The sequence below is a fragment of the Falco rusticolus genome, unplaced genomic scaffold, assembly GCF_015220075.1.
Source record: "Falco rusticolus isolate bFalRus1 unplaced genomic scaffold, bFalRus1.pri scaffold_101_arrow_ctg1, whole genome shotgun sequence".
In the NCBI taxonomy this organism is placed as follows: Eukaryota; Metazoa; Chordata; class Aves; order Falconiformes; family Falconidae; genus Falco; species Falco rusticolus.
Genome location: NW_023618146.1, coordinates 34,517 through 54,045, shown reverse-complemented (window position 1 = coordinate 54,045; position 19,529 = coordinate 34,517). Strand labels below are relative to the sequence as shown.

Below are 19,529 nucleotides of genomic sequence, written 5' to 3'. Positions count from 1 at the left end.
ACCTCAGGAGCCTGGGAAATGACAACAAATGTGAAAGTTCCTAAAAATAAATTGCCTAACACACCACAGCGAGCACTTCATATGCCCACACCACACTTCTGGCTCCCAGCTGCTCTCCTGTGCTTCCCTTTAGCTTACCGGGAGGCACCTTTCCATCTCCTCAGATCTCAGAACACCCAACTCATGGCCCTAACATTCTTCCCCTTCCTCTCACATCTTCCTGGTGGTGCTCCGCTTTCTGCCCTCCGATTAGGGCCTTATCATAACAGGACAAGGATAGAGCACTGGGGGTTTTTTCTGTAAGGAAGCCAAATACTTAAAACTCTAATAAAATATAAATTTAAAGAGGAAGGGAAAAAGCCAAAATGACAGACAAGTGGAAGTTCATCATTTGGTGCTCAACCACCTGAACACTTGCTGCAGCTGCAGCCGAGAGCTGGCCCTTAGATGCCTGATCAGGATAAAGCCCCAATCCTGCCACTAAGGTTTCAAATGACAAAATAACATCATCTAAGGGAAGGCAAAATGGATAAACACAAACATCGCCGTATGTTTACAGGGCCTTCACAGCACAGTGGTTCTCTGATGGCACACAGAACTTAGCAGTATGAAGAATTACAAAGGTCAAGTGCTCTTTATAAGCAATGCACCTAAATACGCATGCTTCCCAGGCAGGGTTTTGCCCTCTTCTGGAGGGACCTATTTGGGTTGGAGGTTGTGACCTCCCACTGCCACATTTGTCTTTGTCCTATTTTCACCTAATTTTCTGTTGATGTCAGCGGATGGCAAGGTCTTGTCAGCTTGTATTCTCTCGCGACCAAAACTTTCCTCACTTGAAGGCTCTGTTCTGCATTGCTTAGATAATGGTGTTCTTACTGCTCTCTGGTCTTTGTTTCCCGGCTTTCCTAAGGCTGCCTCCCTTCATGAGAAGTCCCTTCATGCATAACTGCTTCAGAGAGTGGGTCAGCTTGACCGGAACTTTGTGCACAGATTTGTTTCACGTGTAGTTACCCTCTAAACCAGAGTGTAGTAATTTGGGAGTTGAGACAACAACTTCCCCCTTTTGGGCTTATTTTGGTCCCAGACCAGTGCGTTTTCTTGACACTCAGGTGGAGCCTGAGTGACTCCAGCCCTACACATTGTAGTCACTATTGGTATTGCGTGCCCTGTGAGGTGTGGCAGTACCTGGGAGGCGGGTGACTTTGGGGCGGAGGTGTGTGATTTCATGGGAGCTTCTCTGTTCTGTTTGTTTACAGGCCTGGCTGCAGGCGATGGATATGCAGCTTCCCAGCGGGGTGCCAGGGCTGACGGGCTGGGAGACGGCATGGGTACGTGATGGCTTCTTACTTGGAGAGCTGCCCGCTCCAAGCCCAAATGTGAGCGAGGCGTCCCTTGCAGGTGTGGCAGTATAGACCTTTGTCATTGCGTGTGCCATGTCATGACATGATCCCCTCAAAGGTTCTGCTCTTCCGTTGTGCCAGCGTCTGTCACAGTGCATGTCACAAACTTCTCATGGGTGTTTGGTTGCAGCTGTGGCTCCAGCTCCTGGTCTGGATCCTGTGCTGGAGCTCACCTGGTATGCCAGGGGCGCATCGTCAGTCCTGGCTGAGTTCACAGACGAAGCACTCCTGCTAAGTATCTTATTAGTGAGAGCTTTAACTTGATACTTTCTTTCACGTGCCTCAAGGAAGAAAACCTGTTGGCAATACAGAGAAGCCTCCCCACGTGTCATCGCCAGACCTAGAGGAAATCATGAAAGATCTGGATAAAGCAGCACCAGGTGGGTATACGTCCCTCTGAACCAGAGAAGTTGGGAAGCTGAGGGCAGAGGCATGTGTGGAGAAGCCGTAGCCTCCACAAGCAGAAAGGGATCGATCAGAGCCTTGCTGCACTGATGCTGGATTTCATGCCTTGCAAGCACTGGTGAGCTGCAGAGATGGTCCGGAGTCTCTGCTGCGGCTTGTGGTTCAGGCTGAGTCCCAGGCACAGCTGCGGCCCTGGTGACACCGTTCCCGGCCAGAGCTGTTGTGGGCAGCTGTTGGTACCCAGCTGGCAGGAACTGGAGATGCTCGTGCCTTGCTGCCAGTTGCCGGAGGGGAGACTGCCCGTGGGTGGCCGAGAGGATGCACAGGCAGCTTGGGGTCACTGAGCCTGGCAGCCTTTGCTGCGTCTGTAGGCATGCCCTGGCCAGGATCGCAGCAGCCCCAGCTTCACAGCCTCCTTCATGCCCGTTGTTCTCCCTGACGGGTAGAAGACTCTCCGTGACACCTTGGGGGCAGGGAGAGGTGGGGGCTGGACACCCAGCTTCAGGCAGGACGCCTGACTTGAAGGCAGCTAAACTGAAGGGCTGTGCATTGAGTCAGTGGTGCTTTACCTCTTTCTAGTTGTGGTTTTGGTACCTTGGTCATGCTTTTCCTCTTGTTTTGGGAGACCGTGGGCTCTTCTATGCCTCAGCTAACACTGGTGAAGGACTTTACTAAATACGCGTGCTTCCCAGGCAGGGTTTTGCCCTCTTCTGGAGGGACCTATTTGGGTTGGAGGTCGTGACCTCCCACTGCCACATTTGTCTTTGTCCTATTTTCACCTAATTTTCTGTTGATGTCAGCGGATGGCAAGGTCTTGTCAGCTTGCATTCTCTCGCGACCAAAACTTTCCTCACTTGAAGGCTCTGTTCTGCATTGCTTAGATAATGGTGTTCTTACTGCTCTCTGGTCTTTGTTTCCCGGCTTTCCTAAGGCTGCCTCCCTTCATGAGAAGTCCCTTCATGCATAACTGCTTCAGAGAGTGGGTCAGCTTGACCGGAACTTTGTGCACAGATTTGTTTCACGTGTAGTTACCCTCTAAACCAGAGTGTAGTAATTTGGGAGTTGAGACAACAACTTCCCCCTTTTGGGCTTATTTTGGTCCCAGACCAGTGCGTTTTCTTGACACTCAGGTGGAGCCTGAGTGACTCCAGCCCTACACATTGTAGTCACTATTGGTATTGCGTGCCCTGTGAGGTGTGGCAGTACCTGGGAGGCGGGTGACTTTGGGGCGGAGGTGTGTGATTTCAGGGGAGCTTCTCTGTTCTGTTTGTTTACAGGCCTGGCTGCAGGCGATGGATATGCAGCTTCCCAGCGGGGTGCCAGGGCTGACGGGCTGGGAGACGGCATGGGTACGTGACGGCTTCTTACTTGGAGAGCTGCCCGCTCCAAGCCCAAATGTGAGCGAGGCGTCCCTTGCAGGTGTGGGAGTATAGACCTTTGTCATTGCGTGTGCCATGTCATGACATGATCCCCTCAAAGGTTCTGCTCTTCCGTTGTGCCAGCGTCTGTCACAGTGCATGTCACAAACTTCTCATGGGTGTTTGGTTGCAGCTGTGGCTCCAGCTCCTGGTCTGGATCCTGTGCTGGAGCTCACCTGGTATGCCAGGGGCGCATCGTCAGTCCTGGCTGAGTTCACAGACGAAGCACTCCTGCTAAGTATCTTATTAGTGAGAGCTTTAACTTGATACTTTCTTTCACGTGCCTCAAGGAAGAAAACCTGTTGGCAATGCAGAGAAGCCTCCCCACGTGTCATCGCCAGACCTAGATGAATTCATAAAAGAGCTGTATAAAGCAGCACCAGGTGGGTATACGTCCCTCTGAACCAGAGAAGTTGGGAAGCTGAGGGCAGAGGCATGTGTGGAGAAGCCGTAGCCTCCACAAGCAGAAAGGGATTGATCATTTTTTGGACATTTCTAACCTCCTGTGAGATTGCCGTGACTGTGCAGGACTCACTAACGTGCAGATTTTTTCGACAGGAGTAGAAGGCCAGAGCAGCTCAGATGCTGAGGATCATAAAAGTTTCCGGAAGTACTGCATTGAAGGTGCTGTGGCAGTTTTGGGCTCCGTCCTATATGGGATGGTGTTGTGTTGTGTCATCGTTGTGTGGAGGAAGAGGAGACGGTGAGTTGTTGGGGTTTTTTTCCCCAAACTTCCATATTAGCTGGCTGCTTTAAGCCATGAAGCATTTCGTGGTAGGGTCTTCTGGAATGCCGAGTTAGTTACTGGCCAAAGTCCGCTGAGAATTCTGCGGTGAGGTGTTTGACCGGGCCTCTCAATTCTTGGGTTAGCTACGTGTTACCTTGCTAACTTGCTAAGCAAGTGTTTGCTAGAAGCAACCCTGCCTCGACAAGAGCAGACCAGGTGACAGATATGGGCAGAGCAAGGTCAGAAAGTCAAAACAACGAGGGATGAGGCTGCCCCAGAAAGGGAGAAATGCCAGAGCGGCATCTCTCTCCCTACCAGTGAGCCTAGGAGAAGAAATCACCCTGCTAGGTGATGCCTTAAATCCCAGGTGTTCACCTCAGCCAAGATGTCCAAGCAACTGGGATTGGTGAGGAAGCTGTCAAGTTTTCTTTGGAGAAAGAGAGTCAATCTGTCCCATGTGCTTTCCAGCACTGCCAGTGTGCGTGTTGTCAGCACGGGCAGGGGTTTTGCCTGCGCAGGGCTCTGGATACGTATTCTGCAGAGAGCATCCTCTCTTCAGAGCACCCCACCGAACAGAGAGCCGAGGCTGTCCCCTTGTCTGGTCAGGGATGGACAGGGGAGCTGAGTGCTGGACTCCACAAGCATGCTGAGAGAGAGAACAGGAGGCTCTCCTAGCCCTGCAGTGCCGTGCCCAGCTTTGCTCCCCTCAGTCTGCTGGAGTCAGGTCTCCTTTCCAGCGTGGGCAGAGCAGGCAGGTCAGGATGGTCAGGGCCGAGAGGAGACAAGCCATGGGCAGGCGAGCAGAGCCCCAGCCGACGGGTGCAGGGAGCCCACTTTTTGAAGAGAGCTCTCTGTGCCCACAGCTCCCATGTGCACCCCACAGTGCCCCGGGTACTGCCCCCACCCTAACCCCCATACAGCACCACAGCTGCCGTAGGGTCTCAGCAGCCTCCTCTCTCCACAGGCGCCTCGCTGCGAGAAAACAGGCCAACAGCAGCAGCTGACCCTTGCGCTCAGACAGCCGTCCTGCACATCCCAGCATGTACTGAGAGCCAGACCCGGCACCAGCACCCATCATCCATGCCTGGAAAACTGGACCATCTGCCACAGAGTACCAGGGAACTGGCCCCCTACCAGTTCAGCACAGCCACCAGGCTTCAGTGGTCAACCATGTATTGCTGAAGAACAGCACAAAAATAAACACAGAGCAGTAGCACAATTGCCTCGGTCTTAACAACAACAAAAGCAGGAACTTGCAAGTTGTGGGCTGTAGTCTGGGCTGAGGCATGGGGTTTCTGACAGGCCAGTCAGACATGCTCCCCACACCCATTGTATTGAAATTATGGGTGAGAGCATGTGAGGAAGTTGTGAAGAGGGTCTATACTCCCCCATCTGCAAGAGAGCCCTCGCTCACATTTGGGCTTTGAGCGGGCAGCTCTCCAAGTATAAAGCCATCACCTACCCATGCCGTCTCCCAGCCCGTCAGCCCTGGCACCCCGCTGGGAGGCTGCGTATCCATCGCCTGCAGCCAGGCCTGTAAACAACTTGAAGTGAGAACCACAAACAGAAGTCCTTCCTGGCACCTTCTCTGGTGGAGCTGTGTATGGGTGGTGCCATGGAGCATTTTGGCTCTGGCTGAGTGCACTGCTTTAGCTGCAGCCTCTCCGAGTGATTCTTTATAACTTAATCCTGTCAGCGAGGAGAAGCGTCCAGCTCTGCCACTGAAGGCAGCAGCCTCGAGTCACCAGGCTGCTCCCTACAGGAAGCAATCCCGACTGCCTGGATCTCGCCGCTGAGAGGCTGTATTTAAAAATGAAGTGTTTTCCAGCAAGGGAAACAAGGCTTGAGCACTCATACTCTGGCTGGTGACTCTCCCAGGCAGCTGCATGTTCCCAGTCCCTCAGCAGGACAGGTGTAGCCAGAGCCCTGTCAGAGTCAGCAGAAAAACACGCTAGCCCTATTCCTGCAGGACCTACAGACGCCGGGGCGGCTCCAGGGGGCTCTGCAAGTCGGGGTGCCCGGTGCCCGTGCCCGGGGCACCTGCCGGCGCCTCTTTCCCTCCTTAGCTCTCAGCTCCCCCCCAGGGCTGCCCCGGCCAACCCTGACTCCAGCTGCCCCGGGGCCTGGCACAGCGGGGGGCTGGAACCTCCCCACAGAACCCCCGGGCAGCCAGCAGGCAGCAGACACCCCTGTGCCAGCCCAAGGGGCATCCCTCACCCCACGGCCGGCCACAGGTCCCCTCAGCCGGGCCACAGCCCCAGCACAGGCTGTGCCTGCCCAGCCCAACATGGCTGCCAGGAGGCTGAGGGTGGGCAGTGGCAGCTCCCAGCATGCCCCGGGAACAGCCTGGCCATGGGGTGGTGCCAGGCCTACAGCTCCCAGCATGCTCCGGGAACAGCCTGGCCATGGGGTGGTGCCAGGCCTACAGCTCCCAGCATGCCCTGGGAACAACCTGGCCATGGGGTGGCCCCGGGCCTACAGCTCCCAGCATGCCCCGGGAACAACCTGGCCATGGGGCGGCCCCGGGCCTACAGCTCCCAGCATGCCCCGGGGCACGCCTTCTCCCAGCAGGCCATGGGACATCCCTGCCCAGCAGTCAGGCCCTGGGAGGACACCAGCCCCCAGCCCGGGCCCTGTAGGCGCCATGGCCCCTTCCCGGGACTGCCCGAGCACAGGCCCCGGCCCCGGAGCCCCCGTGGGCAGAGACGAGGGGAAGGGAGGCACTGAGCGGCAGGGAGAGGTGGGTCAAGGCGGAGGGGTGGCCGGAGAGGGGCAGGGAGAGCGGGGGGGGCTGGGCAGGGATGGAGAAAGGACAGGGACTGACGAGGAGCGGGCAGAGGGATGCAGCGGGACAGAGACAGAGGGGCAGGGGGGTGCCGCAAGGGATGCAGGATCAGCAGCAGGAGAGAGGGCTAGGGAGAGGAGCGGAGGGGCGGGAAGGGGGACGGAGGCACAGACCAGCAGAGGCAGGGCGAGGGGACAGGATCCGTGAGCGGCTTGTGACTTTGGCAGTGGGCAGCAAAGCTGCTTCTGTGGGTCTTTCCTTTCCCCCTCTGCCCTTATCCCCTCCCCACCCTTCCCCTCGGTGAGGCTGTGTCTGTGGTGTGCCTGCTCTGGTGAAAGGAGCTCCTGCACCAGCCTGAGGGCAAAAGAAGAGGGGCAAGGAGCGAGCTTAGTTTGTCGCAGTCCTTAGTTTGCAGGTTTCATGTATCGGCCCTCTTCAGAAAACACAGCGTGTCTGTGTGTCAGTGGTGCCGGCAGATTTTTATTCTTTATAGCAATTCCTTTAAATACCGGGCTTCATGCAGAAGGTTCACACGGTGCTGTGCTTGTAGTAAACGGAATTGCTTTTATGCATGCTGCATTCTGGAGGTGGCAAGTGCCAGGTTAGAGATGAAGATGGAAATGAAAGCAAGTGACGCACACGCAGTGGTGATCCTGCCACAAGCATGCTGTGTATTGGCCTGGGAGAACGCTGCAGGGACTCTCAGAAGTCAAGGTTTTCAGTGCTGTTTCTGTGTTTGATACCCAAGGGATGGCTTCCCTCTGCATGCGTTTCTGGGCAGGCGTGTGCGTGGAACATAGGGGTGTCTCTGTGCCGTAAGTGGGACTGATGGCAGCTTTTCATTTCATTCCAACTCAAAAGTAAAGAAAGATTGTACCTGCAAAAGAATTCAAACAGCCGTCTTTGTTTCCCAGAGCGAGCATACAAGCATGGGGGAGCGGTTTGCAGGTTCAGAACTTCAGCCAGCTCTGGATGGTAAACCCTCAGGAGAGGAAAGAGAAGCCCCACTTTTTTAACTACAGCTCTGCTTCCCTTAATGTGTCTTCTTGTTAGATTGTGTCGGTAGTCAGATTAAAAGCACATGATTAAACTGTGCTTGTTCATGAAGATATTTGAGGGTTATTTACGGCCTTAAATCCTCTTACGAGTGGGGCACTCTGTTGCCCTGTGGGCAGTACAATGTCGTGACTGGTAATTTTCCTTTTCTTGCCTAGTGTACGGATGCATTTCTGAAGGCGAGTGTTGGGTCTTATTGGCGCCGCACAAGAAACCAACGTGTGAAACCCAGACATTCACTGTTAGAAACAGGAAGAAGCTATGGGCCCTTGCTTCAGATTCTGCAAAAGATGTACCAAGGCTGAGGAAAGTGGCAAAAAGGGAAGAAATGCCGTAGCATAACTTTGGGATGGCAGGTGAGGTTTCCATCAGTGTTCCTCAAACGTAGCAGCCTCATTTGGTTTGCGGATGTGGTATTGAACTCAAACTGCGAGACTGGTTTCCTTTATTGCGGGTGGTACTGTAGCGCACGTACCTTTCATGTCCCAAGGAAGTTGCCAAGGCTGTAGTTAACCTTCCGCAGAACCACCTCAAATTTTCCGTAGCGCGTGATTTCCTTCAACAGTCAAGTCCAGGTCTGTGGCATACAATAACCCCTACCCCGTTTGGGATCTGGATGTGGTTGATTTTTAATTCAGACTTATCTGCTGTTAGAGATGTTTGGGTTTTGGTCCAAATAGGGAAATGCTGATTGTGTGCATTCTTTTGCTTTTTCCATAGTGTTGTTCCATGTTTAGTCATTTGTTCCTTACAAAAATAATGTATGGGTGTCTATGAAGCTGGAGGTGTTTACGTTCTTGTGGCTGAATGTAGCAGTGGAGCTATCTTGCTGTATTTAAAGCAAGAGCAGCTTAATGTAACTTCACTTAAAATCTGGTCTTGGTAGGCAAATCCTACCCTGATAAGCATTTAAAACAAGCAAACAAAAAATTCAAATCTGTGACAAGGTATAGGTGGAGCACCTGAACTGGTGCAAGGCAGCAATTCTCTCGCTGATACCCACACATTGCAGGTTGCCATCACGACCTTGAAATAGTGCGCCATTAATGTTAACTACTAGCAGCGACCTTGAAATAGTGCGCCATTAATGTTAACTACTAGCAGCTTGTGAACCTAACAGTCAAGGTAGAAAATAATTTCCCACTGCCACCTTTTTTTAGTTTTCTTTTATGTTTTAAAGTGTCTGATTTGATACTTTCTGATGTATTTGAAACCTGTGTCATATCCTACGTAGTTTGTGACAAGTGTGTGGCAGATGGGACTTTTCTGCTTGGAGAGGTAGTGAGATGGAGAGTGGAGAATGGTTATATGGCACAAGCGCAGAAGTATAAAAAGGGATTAAGAGGCTTGTGTACCTTGCTGCCAGTTCAGTGGCATGAGAATTCCTGTAACGACAAATTCCTTCTGGCTCTGAAGGAAGGAACGTGCCAGCCTGCTGAGTTTCCAACCAGAGCAACACTAGCAACGGATGTTGTTCCCAAATGGTGAGGTGGTTGTAAGCTTCATCAGTAGTAGAAGCTGTGGAGAAAGTCAGGAATCGTCTGCCGTTCTGCAAGTCAAGTGCTTGGCTCTTTTGTCACTAGTGTTGATTTAAGGGTGCATCGCTTATAAAGAGCACTTGACCTTTGTAATTCTTCATACTGCTAAGTTCTGGGTGCCATCAGAGAACCACTGTGCTGTGAAGGCCCTGTAAACATACGGCGATGTTTGTGTTTATCCATTTTGCCTTCCCTTAGATGATGTTATTTTGTCATTTGAAACCTTAGTGGCAGGATTTGGGGCTTTATCCTGATCAGGCATCTAAGGGCCAGCTCTCGGCTGCAGCTGCAGCAGAAGTGTTCAGGTGGTTTGAGCACCAAATGAAACTTCCACTTGGCTGTCATTTTGGCTTTTCCCTTCCTCTTTAAAATTTATATTTTAATTAAGAGTTTTAAGTATTTGGCTTCCTTACAGAAAAAACCCCCAGTGCTATCCTTGTCCTGTTATGATAAGGCCCTAATCTGGAGGGCAGAAAGCGGAGACCACCAGGAAGATGTTGAGAGGAAGGGGAAGAATGTTAGAGCCATGAGTTGGGTGTTCTGAGATCTGAGGAGATGGAAAAGGTGCCTCCCAGGTAGCTAAAGGGAAGCACAGGAGAGCAGCTGGGAGCCAGAAGTGTGGTGTGGGCATATGGAAGTGCTACGCTGTGGTGTGTTAGGCAAATTATTTTTAGGAACTTTCTCATTTGTTGTCATTTCCCAGGCTCCTGAGGTGCAGGAATGCTGGAGGCAAGAAGCTGCCAGCATCAACTACGTGGAAAATGAACACTTCTATCTCCATTTCACTTTCCTCACTTCTGTGTTGCGGTGGCAGGGCAGTACAGACCCTGACCCGGACCCGGACCCTGACCCTGACCCTGCGAGTACGCAGGCAGCTTGTGTGGCCAGTGCCGGTGTGGTTCTGGCACAGAGGATCAAGCGCTTCCTGCTTCAGAGCTGTCAGGCTGACACTCTTCAGCACTCAATGAAGCTCTAAATTACAGCTAAAGGAGGACAGAAATTTTGCTTCAGAGCTTGATAATGTCGTTCTGATCCATCCTTTTGCTTGTTCAGTGGCTACAGAAGGGAACCACTGCCTTGGTAGGGGCATCCATTGAGTTCTTCGTGTGTGATATTAGAGGATCATTGTGTCTGTTTACGCATGAGACCATTACAGTAGGTGTTTTGAAGATGTTCACGTGTGGTACATAAAACCTTTGCCAGTAAAACAGTAAATCCACGCAGTGGGGTCTAAAGCACACAGATCCAGTGCGATCCTCCAAAGAGCTTTGAAAGTGTCTCCCCAAGGGTACAGACCTGGCTGTTGGTGATTCTGTTGAACTGCCAGTTGCTTGGTTGAAGTTGCTATGTCAGAAGTCATCTTCTGGGGGCCGAATGCTGCAAATGGTAGAATGTTTAAGGAAGCAAATGAATAACCTTCAGACTTGATTTTACTCTTTTAACAGATTGTACACAAATGGGAGGCCTGAGCAGGCTGCCTTTAGCAGGGGAACGTGACCTGACTGCACAGGAGGCAAGGAACTCCCTTCTCTCGCTGACCATGAGCCCTCAGTTTCAAGGCAGATGTGAAGAGGAATATTTGACCCGTGGGAAATGCAACTTCAGATACGTAAGCCAGGTGGGACTGCCATGTGAGCCCTGTGATAGGAGCCGTGTATCCCAACCGTGAACGTAGAGGCTGGGCCCAGTTTTTAGCTTGGTTCAATATGAGCTCTGCTGACTGATTCTGTGATCAAGAGCAGGCAAGTCTGCCCCCTGAGAGGATGTTGTCGTGGGTGGAAGGGTTGAAGTGCAGTGACTGCGTCAACAAACAGGTGGTTTGAAAAGTCTTTTGGGCAAGGATCTGGTACGCTGGTGTAATGCCTTTTCCCTTTACAAAGGTGTCCAGTAAACACAAGTGTTCCTGCATGTGTCCAGTAGCGCAGAGACCTCTGTACTTTCTTTGGACTGATTGTTGTGTAAGATCTGGGGGTTTTGGGAGAGTTCTGAAAATTGTTCAGAAGGTGTCTTGAATGTTGGGTGAAATGGGTCATCACTTCCATAAACCTCTAGCCTGTAAAGAAGAGCCATGGATGTAAGGAGATTTTCTTTTTTTCTCTCCTTATTGTTACTGGGAGGAAAAGCAGTGATTAACTATTGACCTGTGATACCCCCAGGTGCAGACTGTGCAGTGCGTTTGAGGTGGATCGCTCCTGTACTGCCAAGACTGAGCCCAGACTCCTCGATGCTTTGCACACTGGCACTGGAAGTCCTTGTGCAGCTGTGGGTACTGGCTTTCTGTGCTGCAGTGTGAAAAACACAAAACACCGGGGTTGGGGTTTGCAGAGAAGTGGGAAAAAGTTGATTATTTTGTGCTAGGAAGAGAATGTCCTGTAGTTTTCAGACTTTGCACCTCTCCACTTGGAATTTAAAAGCTGCTTTTAACTCTGCTGCTATGTTTCAGTGGGCGGGAAGGTGTCCGGTTGTCACAGATGATGCGTCCCATCAAGAAGGATCTTTCCCTTCTGAGTTGAGCTTTCTTTGCTTGGCGTGGAAAGTGCCTTAAGCTGAACGATTTCAGATGGCAGTGAAGGAATTACATCGACATGGGGATTTAGCAACAAACCCAAAGGTATGTCGTCTTACATTTCAGTATATGATTTTTTAAAATCAGGATTTGCTGGGTTTTGAGCAGGAGACCCATTTTGCATGTGCCTACATAAACCCCATTTTCATGGATAGATGCATGCAGTATGTTTTGTGATGTGATACTCAATTACGTATAAGCTGTTCTATGCTGTGCTCTTCTGGGCTTGTCGTAGTCCTTTGAAACACAGCCCTGTGCATCAAGGGGGCAAGCTGTGTCACCTGCTTTCCCCCACAACATAGAGCAATGTAACTGTCATAAATACAGGCTGAGCAAAACTAGTTGAGAGATTTGTGGGCTACTGTTAGCATCACAGTGGGCCAGGAATTAGCCCATGCTTACTAATAAGTTCCTGTATTTTAATTATCCTACGCCACCCGAGGGGCAGGACAGTGTCAGGGCACTTCCCCAGGGCATAAAACTGGACATGTCTGCTTCTCTCCGAGGGTCCGCTATGTACAAAGCATCCTTCAGCACTATCTGGGTGCCTGGTGTTCTCAAAGGGTCCCAAATGGATAAAGTTCACTCCTGCTGCCTGCTTGTCAGCAGGAACTCTGTCTGCAGCTGTGCTTCTGTGCGGTGAGAAACTTCCTCATGTTCTTTGCTTGGCAGACCTGGCGTGTCTTCTGTCTTCCTTTGCTTCCTTTCGATTCAGTGTTTCAGCGATGGTTAGATATGGAGCAAAGATTTCTTAGGCTTGTGTCTCGCCAGCTTTCAGTAAAGATACTAAACCTATTTAGACTTGGGTAACTGAACAGCTCTTCTGGCTTCCTATCCTCAGGAGTGTCAACAGGGGAGACATAGATGTTCATCTTTGCATACCTCTCGGACCACTGATGGTTGGATTTCCATGCTTGTGCTTGAGAACAGCTTCACGCTCAGGTTCTCAAGGCCAGTGTTTGGGAGGTTAACGGAACATGCTAGCGGGTGGTGTGGCAGGCTCTGTGAGGAAAGCTCAAGACTTAATTGCAGAACTGGTATCTCCAGTGGAGGTATTTCAGTTATGTTGCATTGGAGTTGGTATTGGCATGTGGCATGGGGTACTCACGTATTGAGGTATTTACTGTCAGTGAAGAGGTTCCGTAGTTGCTTTCTTATGGAAAAGACTGGTTTTCCATGCTTGTAATTCTATAAATAAGTCGTATATCTAAACCGCGGCATTTTTATTCAAAAAGAGGACAGATGCAGTCTGCTCTCTGGAAGTCCAAGGGAGCAGTTCTGCTGCCCCCCCTCCTTACTTCTCAAGAATCAAACCTCTTAACATGTCACGATGGCCATGGCCCAGATGGCCTCCAGCCATCACATCACCCACAAGTCCTTCTCTGTTAGCAAACAACAGCTGCAGGGTGCTCCTTCCCTAGCAGGCTCCCTCACCAGCTGGGTCAGGAAGGTCTCGTCCGCACAGCTCAGGAAGCTCCTAGAGCCTTTCCTCTCTGCTGTACTGTATTTCCAGCAGACATCTGGGAAGCTCAATTCCCTCATGAGAACAAGGGTAGCGATGGTGAGATTTCTCCCAGCTGCTGATTGATAGAATATTTCATCTGCCTCTTCATCCTGCTGTGGTGGTCTTAAGAGCCTCCCACCATGACATCTGCATTGCTGGCCTTTCCCCTCGTTCGTACCCATAAACACTCGGCCCTTTCATCACTATCATCAAGCTCTAGACAGTCAAAACACTCCTTAGCGCAGTGTCAGTCTCGGTCTCCACTGGAAGCCCTGCCTTCCTGGGGTGGGGTGTGCCAGGGGGGTGCTTGGGTGGGTGGCAGCATGCCGGGGGCATGGCTGCCCTGAGGAGGCTGGGCTGTGAGGTCACAAGCCCCAGTGTTCCACACCATGATACGTTGTGCCGTGGGCGTGGTCCATCAGTGCCAGCAGCAGCAGCAGCAGTGGTGACTGCAGCAGCAGCAGCAGCAGCAGCAGCAGCAGCAGCATGGTGCAGGCACAGGGGGCTGTGTCCCTCTCCTGCATCCTTATCCTCTTCCTCCTGGTGGCCCTGCAAGCCCAGGACACTTGGGCTGCTCCGTGGCGATTAGGTAGGTTGGCGGGTGAGGGCTGGAACCCAACCCTGGGCAGTGTGGTGTGGCAGCCTTCCCCGGCCTGCGAGTCGGGGCCAGAGCTGCACAGCAGGGCCAGGCATTAGTCCACGGGAGTGCTTGTCCTCTGGCTGGGTCACAGCCGTGCCTGGTGCCGTGACTCCACTGCTCCTGGGCTGCGCTCTGGCTATCAGCTTTGGGGACATCTGTCCTTGGGAGATGTCCATTCAGGAAGGCGGGAGCATTCCTGCTCTAGCCCTGCAGTGCTCTCCTTGGGCAACCCCAGGTCCCCAACACACAGCCCCATCTCGCAGGCCAGGGGAAGTAACAGGGCAGCTGTGGTGCAGCAGACTCTCAGTAGTCTCAGAAGTAGGCACTTCTCCATGAGACAAAAAAAAAGGTGATTTTTTTTTTCCCTCCAGTCCTTTCCTGTGGGCTTCTTTAGTGCCCAGTAGAGTTGTCCCAGTAAGAATTCCTAAGAGGCTGTATGTTTGTCCACCTGGTCTTTGAAGGGTGTTGCACGTGGCCTGGAAACAGTACTTTGAAAGCTTTCCGGTCCCAGCCAACAGGTGTGTCACATTAAGAAGGGGGATTCCTCAAACCCTTCATATTTGATCAACCTGTCAATTTCCCCAGACAGACGATACCCTCATGGCCGACCAGCTAGCCCGCTACCTGCGTTTTGACAGCCCACTGTAGACGAGAGTGATTCAACTAACCTATTCAACGTCACTGAGCCAGATCCTTATATCAGTTATTCAGATCTCCAGAGACTTACACAAGCTCAAGATTTTTATTATACAAACTGCTAGTTTATGAAAGGATAAGGTTCAAAGACTGCTGGTGATAATATAGTAACTGCAAATCAAGCTTAAAACAACGCACCTAATAAAAGCTGGTATGAGATAGTCACTGAATATAGTTCTTACCCAGTTGGCATCTCTATGTGGGAGAAGACAGGTTCAGCCTGTCGACAGATCCCCGAAGATACGATGGAATCTTCCCTCCCTTCCCCCGTCCAGTGCACACTTCTTATACTTCATAGTATATTGCACCTTCCTTATCATACACAGGACTGATTACATGTTTCTTGCTTCTACAGCAAAATTGTACCCATCCTGAGACAGCAGTGCTGAAGGTCTTTATGCATGCTCTCCGGGCAGGGTTTTGCCCTCTTCTGGAGGGACCTATTTGGGTTGGAGGTCGTGACCTCCCACTGCCACATTTGTCTTTGTCCTATTTTCACCTAATTTTCTGTTGATGTCAGCGGATGGCAAGGTCTTGTCAGCTTGCATTCTCTCGCGACCAAAACTTTCCTCACTTGAAGGCTTCGTTCTGCATTGCTTAGATAATGGTGTTCTTACTGCTCTCTGGTCTTTGTTTCCCGGCTTTCCTAAGGCTGCCTCCCTTCATGAGAAGTCCCTTCATGCATAACTGCTTCAGAGAGTGGGTCAGCTTGACCTGAACTTTGTGCACAGATTTGTTTCACGTGTAGTTACCCTCTAAACCAGAGTGTAGTAATTTGGGAGTTGAGACAACAACTTCCCCCTTTTGGGCTTATTTTGGTCCCAGACCAGTGCGTTTTCTTGACACTCAGGTGGAGCCTGAGTGACTCCAGCCCTACACATTGTAGTCACTATTGGTATTGCGTGCCCTGTGAGGTGTGGCAGTACCTGGGAGGCGGGTGACTTTGGGGCGGAGGTGTGTGATTTCATGGGAGCTTCTCTGTTCTGTTTGTTTACAGGCCTGGCTGCAGGCGATGGATATGCAGCTTCCCAGCGGGGTGCCAGGGCTGACGGGCTGGGAGACGGCATGGGTACGTGATGGCTTCTTACTTGGAGAGCTGCCCGCTCCAAGCCCAAATGTGAGCGAGGCGTCCCTTGCAGGTGTGGGAGTATAGACCTTTGTCATTGCGTGTGCCATGTCATGACATGATCCCCTCAAAGGTTCTGCTCTTCCGTTGTGCCAGCGTCTGTCACAGTGCATGTCACAAACTTCTCATGGGTGTTTGGTTGCAGCTGTGGCTCCAGCTCCTGGTCTGGATCCTGTGCTGGAGCTCACCTGGTATGCCAGGGGCGCATCGTCAGTCCTGGCTGAGTTCACAGACGAAGCACTCCTGCTAAGTATCTTATTAGTGAGAGCTTTAACTTGATACTTTCTTTCACGTGCCTCAAGGAAGAAAACCTGTTGGCAATACAGAGAAGCCTCCCCACGTGTCATCGCCAGACCTAGAGGAAATCATGAAAGATCTGGATAAAGCAGCACCAGGTGGGTATACGTCCCTCTGAACCAGAGAAGTTGGGAAGCTGAGGGCAGAGGCATGTGTGGAGAAGCCGTAGCCTCCACAAGCAGAAAGGGATCGATCAGAGCCTTGCTGCACTGATGCTGGATTTCATGCCTTGCAAGCACTGGTGAGCTGCAGAGATGGTCCGGAGTCTCTGCTGCGGCTTGTGGTTCAGGCTGAGTCCCAGGCACAGCTGCGGCCCTGGTGACACCGTTCCCGGCCAGAGCTGTTGTGGGCAGCTGTTGGTACCCAGCTGGCAGGAACTGGAGATGCTCGTGCCTTGCTGCCAGTTGCCGGAGGGGAGACTGCCCGTGGGTGGCCGAGAGGATGCACAGGCAGCTTGGGGTCACTGAGCCTGGCAGCCTTTGCTGCGTCTGTAGGCATGCCCTGGCCAGGATCGCAGCAGCCCCAGCTTCACAGCCTCCTTCATGCCCGTTGTTCTCCCTGACGGGTAGAAGACTCTCCGTGACACCTTGGGGGCAGGGAGAGGTGGGGGCTGGACACCCAGCTTCAGGCAGGACGCCTGACTTGAAGGCAGCTAAACTGAAGGGCTGTGCATTGAGTCAGTGGTGCTTTACCTCTTTCTAGTTGTGGTTCTGGTACCTTGGTCATGCTTTTCCTCTTGTTTTGGGAGACCGTGGGCTCTTCTATGCCTCAGCTAACACTGGTGAAGGACTTTACTAAATACGCGTGCTTCCCAGGCAGGGTTTTGCCCTCTTCTGGAGGGACCTATTTGGGTTGGAGGTCGTGACCTCCCACTGCCACATTTGTCTTTGTCCTATTTTCACCTAATTTTCTGTTGATGTCAGCGGATGGCAAGGTCTTGTCAGCTTGCATTCTCTCGCGACCAAAACTTTCCTCACTTGAAGGCTCTGTTCTGCATTGCTTAGATAATGGTGTTCTTACTGCTCTCTGGTCTTTGTTTCCCGGCTTTCCTAAGGCTGCCTCCCTTCATGAGAAGTCCCTTCATGCATAACTGCTTCAGAGAGTGGGTCAGCTTGACCGGAACTTTGTGCACAGATTTGTTTTACGTGTAGTTACCCTCTAAACCAGAGTGTAGTAATTTGGGAGTTGAGACAACAACTTCCCCCTTTTGGGCTTATTTTGGTCCCAGACCAGTGCGTTTTCTTGACACTCAGGTGGAGCCTGAGTGACTCCAGCCCTACACATTGTAGTCACTATTGGTATTGCGTGCCCTGTGAGGTGTGGCAGTACCTGGGAGGCGGGTGACTTTGGGGCGGAGGTGTGTGATTTCAGGGGAGCTTCTCTGTTCTGTTTGTTTACAGGCCTGGCTGCAGGCGATGGATATGCAGCTTCCCAGCGGGGTGCCAGGGCTGACGGGCTGGGAGACGGCATGGGTACGTGATGGCTTCTTACTTGGAGAGCTGCCCGCTCCAAGCCCAAATGTGAGCGAGGCGTCCCTTGCAGGTGTGGCAGTATAGACCTTTGTCATTGCGTGTGCCATGTCATGACATGATCCCCTCAAAGGTTCTGCTCTTCCGTTGTGCCAGCGTCTGTCACAGTGCATGTCACAAACTTCTCATGGGTGTTTGGTTGCAGCTGTGGCTCCAGCTCCTGGTCTGGATCCTGTGCTGGAGCTCACCTGGTATGCCAGGGGCGCATCGTCAGTCCTGGCTGAGTTCACAGACGAAGCACTCCTGCTAAGTATCTTATTAGTGAGAGCTTTAACTTGATACTTTCTTTCACGTGCCTCAAGGAAGAAAACCTGTTGGCAATGCAGAGAAGCCTCCCCACGTGTCATCGCCAGACCTAGATGAATTCATAAAAGAGCTGTATAAAGCAGCACCAGGTGGGTATACGTCCCTCTGAACCAGAGAAGTTGGGAAGCTGAGGGCAGAGGCATGTGTGGAGAAGCCGTAGCCTCCACAAGCAGAAAGGGATTGATCATTTTTTGGACATTTCTAACCTCCTGTGAGATTGCCGTGACTGTGCAGGACTCACTAACGTGCAGATTTTTTCGACAGGAGTAGAAGGCCAGAGCAGCTCAGATGCTGAGGATCATAAAAGTTTCCGGAAGTACTGCATTGAAGGTGCTGTGGCAGTTTTGGGCTCCGTCCTATATGGGATGGTGTTGTGTTGTGTCATCGTTGTGTGGAGGAAGAGGAGACGGTGAGTTGTTGGGGTTTTTTTCCCCAGACTTCCATATTAGCTGGCTGCTTTAAGCCATGAAGCATTTCGTGGTAGGGTCTTCTGGAATGCCGAGTTAGTTACTGGCCAAAGTCCGCTGAGAATTCTGCGGTGAGGTGTTTGACCGGGCCTCTCAATTCTTGGGTTAGCTACGTGTTACCTTGCTAACTTGCTAAGCAAGTGTTTGCTAGAAGCAACCCTGCCTCGACAAGAGCAGACCAGGTGACAGATATGGGCAGAGCAAGGTCAGAAAGTCAAAACAACGAGGGATGAGGCTGCCCCAGAAAGGGAGAAATGCCAGAGCGGCATCTCTCTCCCTACCAGTGAGCCTAGGAGAAGAAATCACCCTGCTAGGTGATGCCTTAAATCCCAGGTGTTCACCTCAGCCAAGATGTCCAAGCAACTGGGATTGGTGAGGAAGCTGTCAAGTTTTCTTTGGAGAAAGAGAGTCAATCTGTCCCATGTGCTTTCCAGCACTGCCAGTGTGCGTGTTGTCAGCACGGGCAGGGGTTTTGCCTGCGCAGGGCTCTGGATACGTATTCTGCAGAGAGCATCCTCTCTTCAGAGCACCCCACCGAACAGAGAGCCGAGGCTGTCCCCTTGTCTGGTCAGGGATGGACAGGGGAGCTGAGTGCTGGACTCCACAAGCATGCTGAGAGAGAGAACAGGAGGCTCTCCTAGCCCTGCAGTGCCGTGCCCAGCTTTGCTCCCCTCAGTCTGCTGGAGTCAGGTCTCCTTTCCAGCGTGGGCAGAGCAGGCAGGTCAGGATGGTCAGGGCCGAGAGGAGACAAGCCATGGGCAGGCGAGCAGAGCCCCAGCCGACGGGTGCAGGGAGCCCACTTTTTGAAGAGAGCTCTCTGTGCCCACAGCTCCCATGTGCACCCCACAGTGCCCCGGGTACTGCCCCCACCCTAACCCCCATACAGCACCACAGCTGCCGTAGGGTCTCAGCAGCCTCCTCTCTCCACAGGCGCCTCGCTGCGAGAAAACAGGCCAACAGCAGCAGCTGACCCTTGCGCTCAGACAGCCGTCCTGCACATCCCAGCATGTACTGAGAGCCAGACCCGGCACCAGCACCCATCATCCATGCCTGGAAAACTGGACCATCT

At 52.1% G+C, this 19,529-nt stretch overlaps 1 protein-coding gene across 1 annotated transcript; it reads left to right on the top strand.

The window, feature by feature from the left end:
- The first annotated feature begins 6,594 nt into the window (after nt 1–6,594).
- On the top strand, nt 6,595–18,406 carry LOC119141958. Its single transcript, XM_037374656.1, has 7 exons — nt 6,595–6,690; nt 10,033–10,192; nt 15,733–15,804; nt 16,164–16,256; nt 17,559–17,630; nt 17,990–18,082; nt 18,258–18,406. Exons 1-7 carry the CDS (start codon nt 6,595–6,597, stop codon nt 18,404–18,406), a joined length of 735 nt encoding a protein of 244 aa, XP_037230553.1.
- Nucleotides 18,407–19,529: the final 1,123 nt, after the last annotated feature.

What these genes read in the sequence shown, in the direction of transcription:
- LOC119141958 (XM_037374656.1), top strand. Translation starts at nt 6,595, where the DNA reads ATGGCCCCTTCCCGGGACTGCCCGAGCACAGGCCCCGGCCCCGGAGCC. An exon ending in GCACTGAGCGGCAGGGAGAG is followed by an intron (nt 6,691 to 10,032) that starts GTGGGTCAAGGC and finishes GTCATTTCCCAG; the next exon opens with GCTCCTGAGGTGCAGGAATG. An exon ending in CGGGCTGGGAGACGGCATGG is followed by an intron (nt 15,805 to 16,163) that starts GTACGTGATGGC and finishes ACGTGCCTCAAG; the next exon opens with GAAGAAAACCTGTTGGCAAT.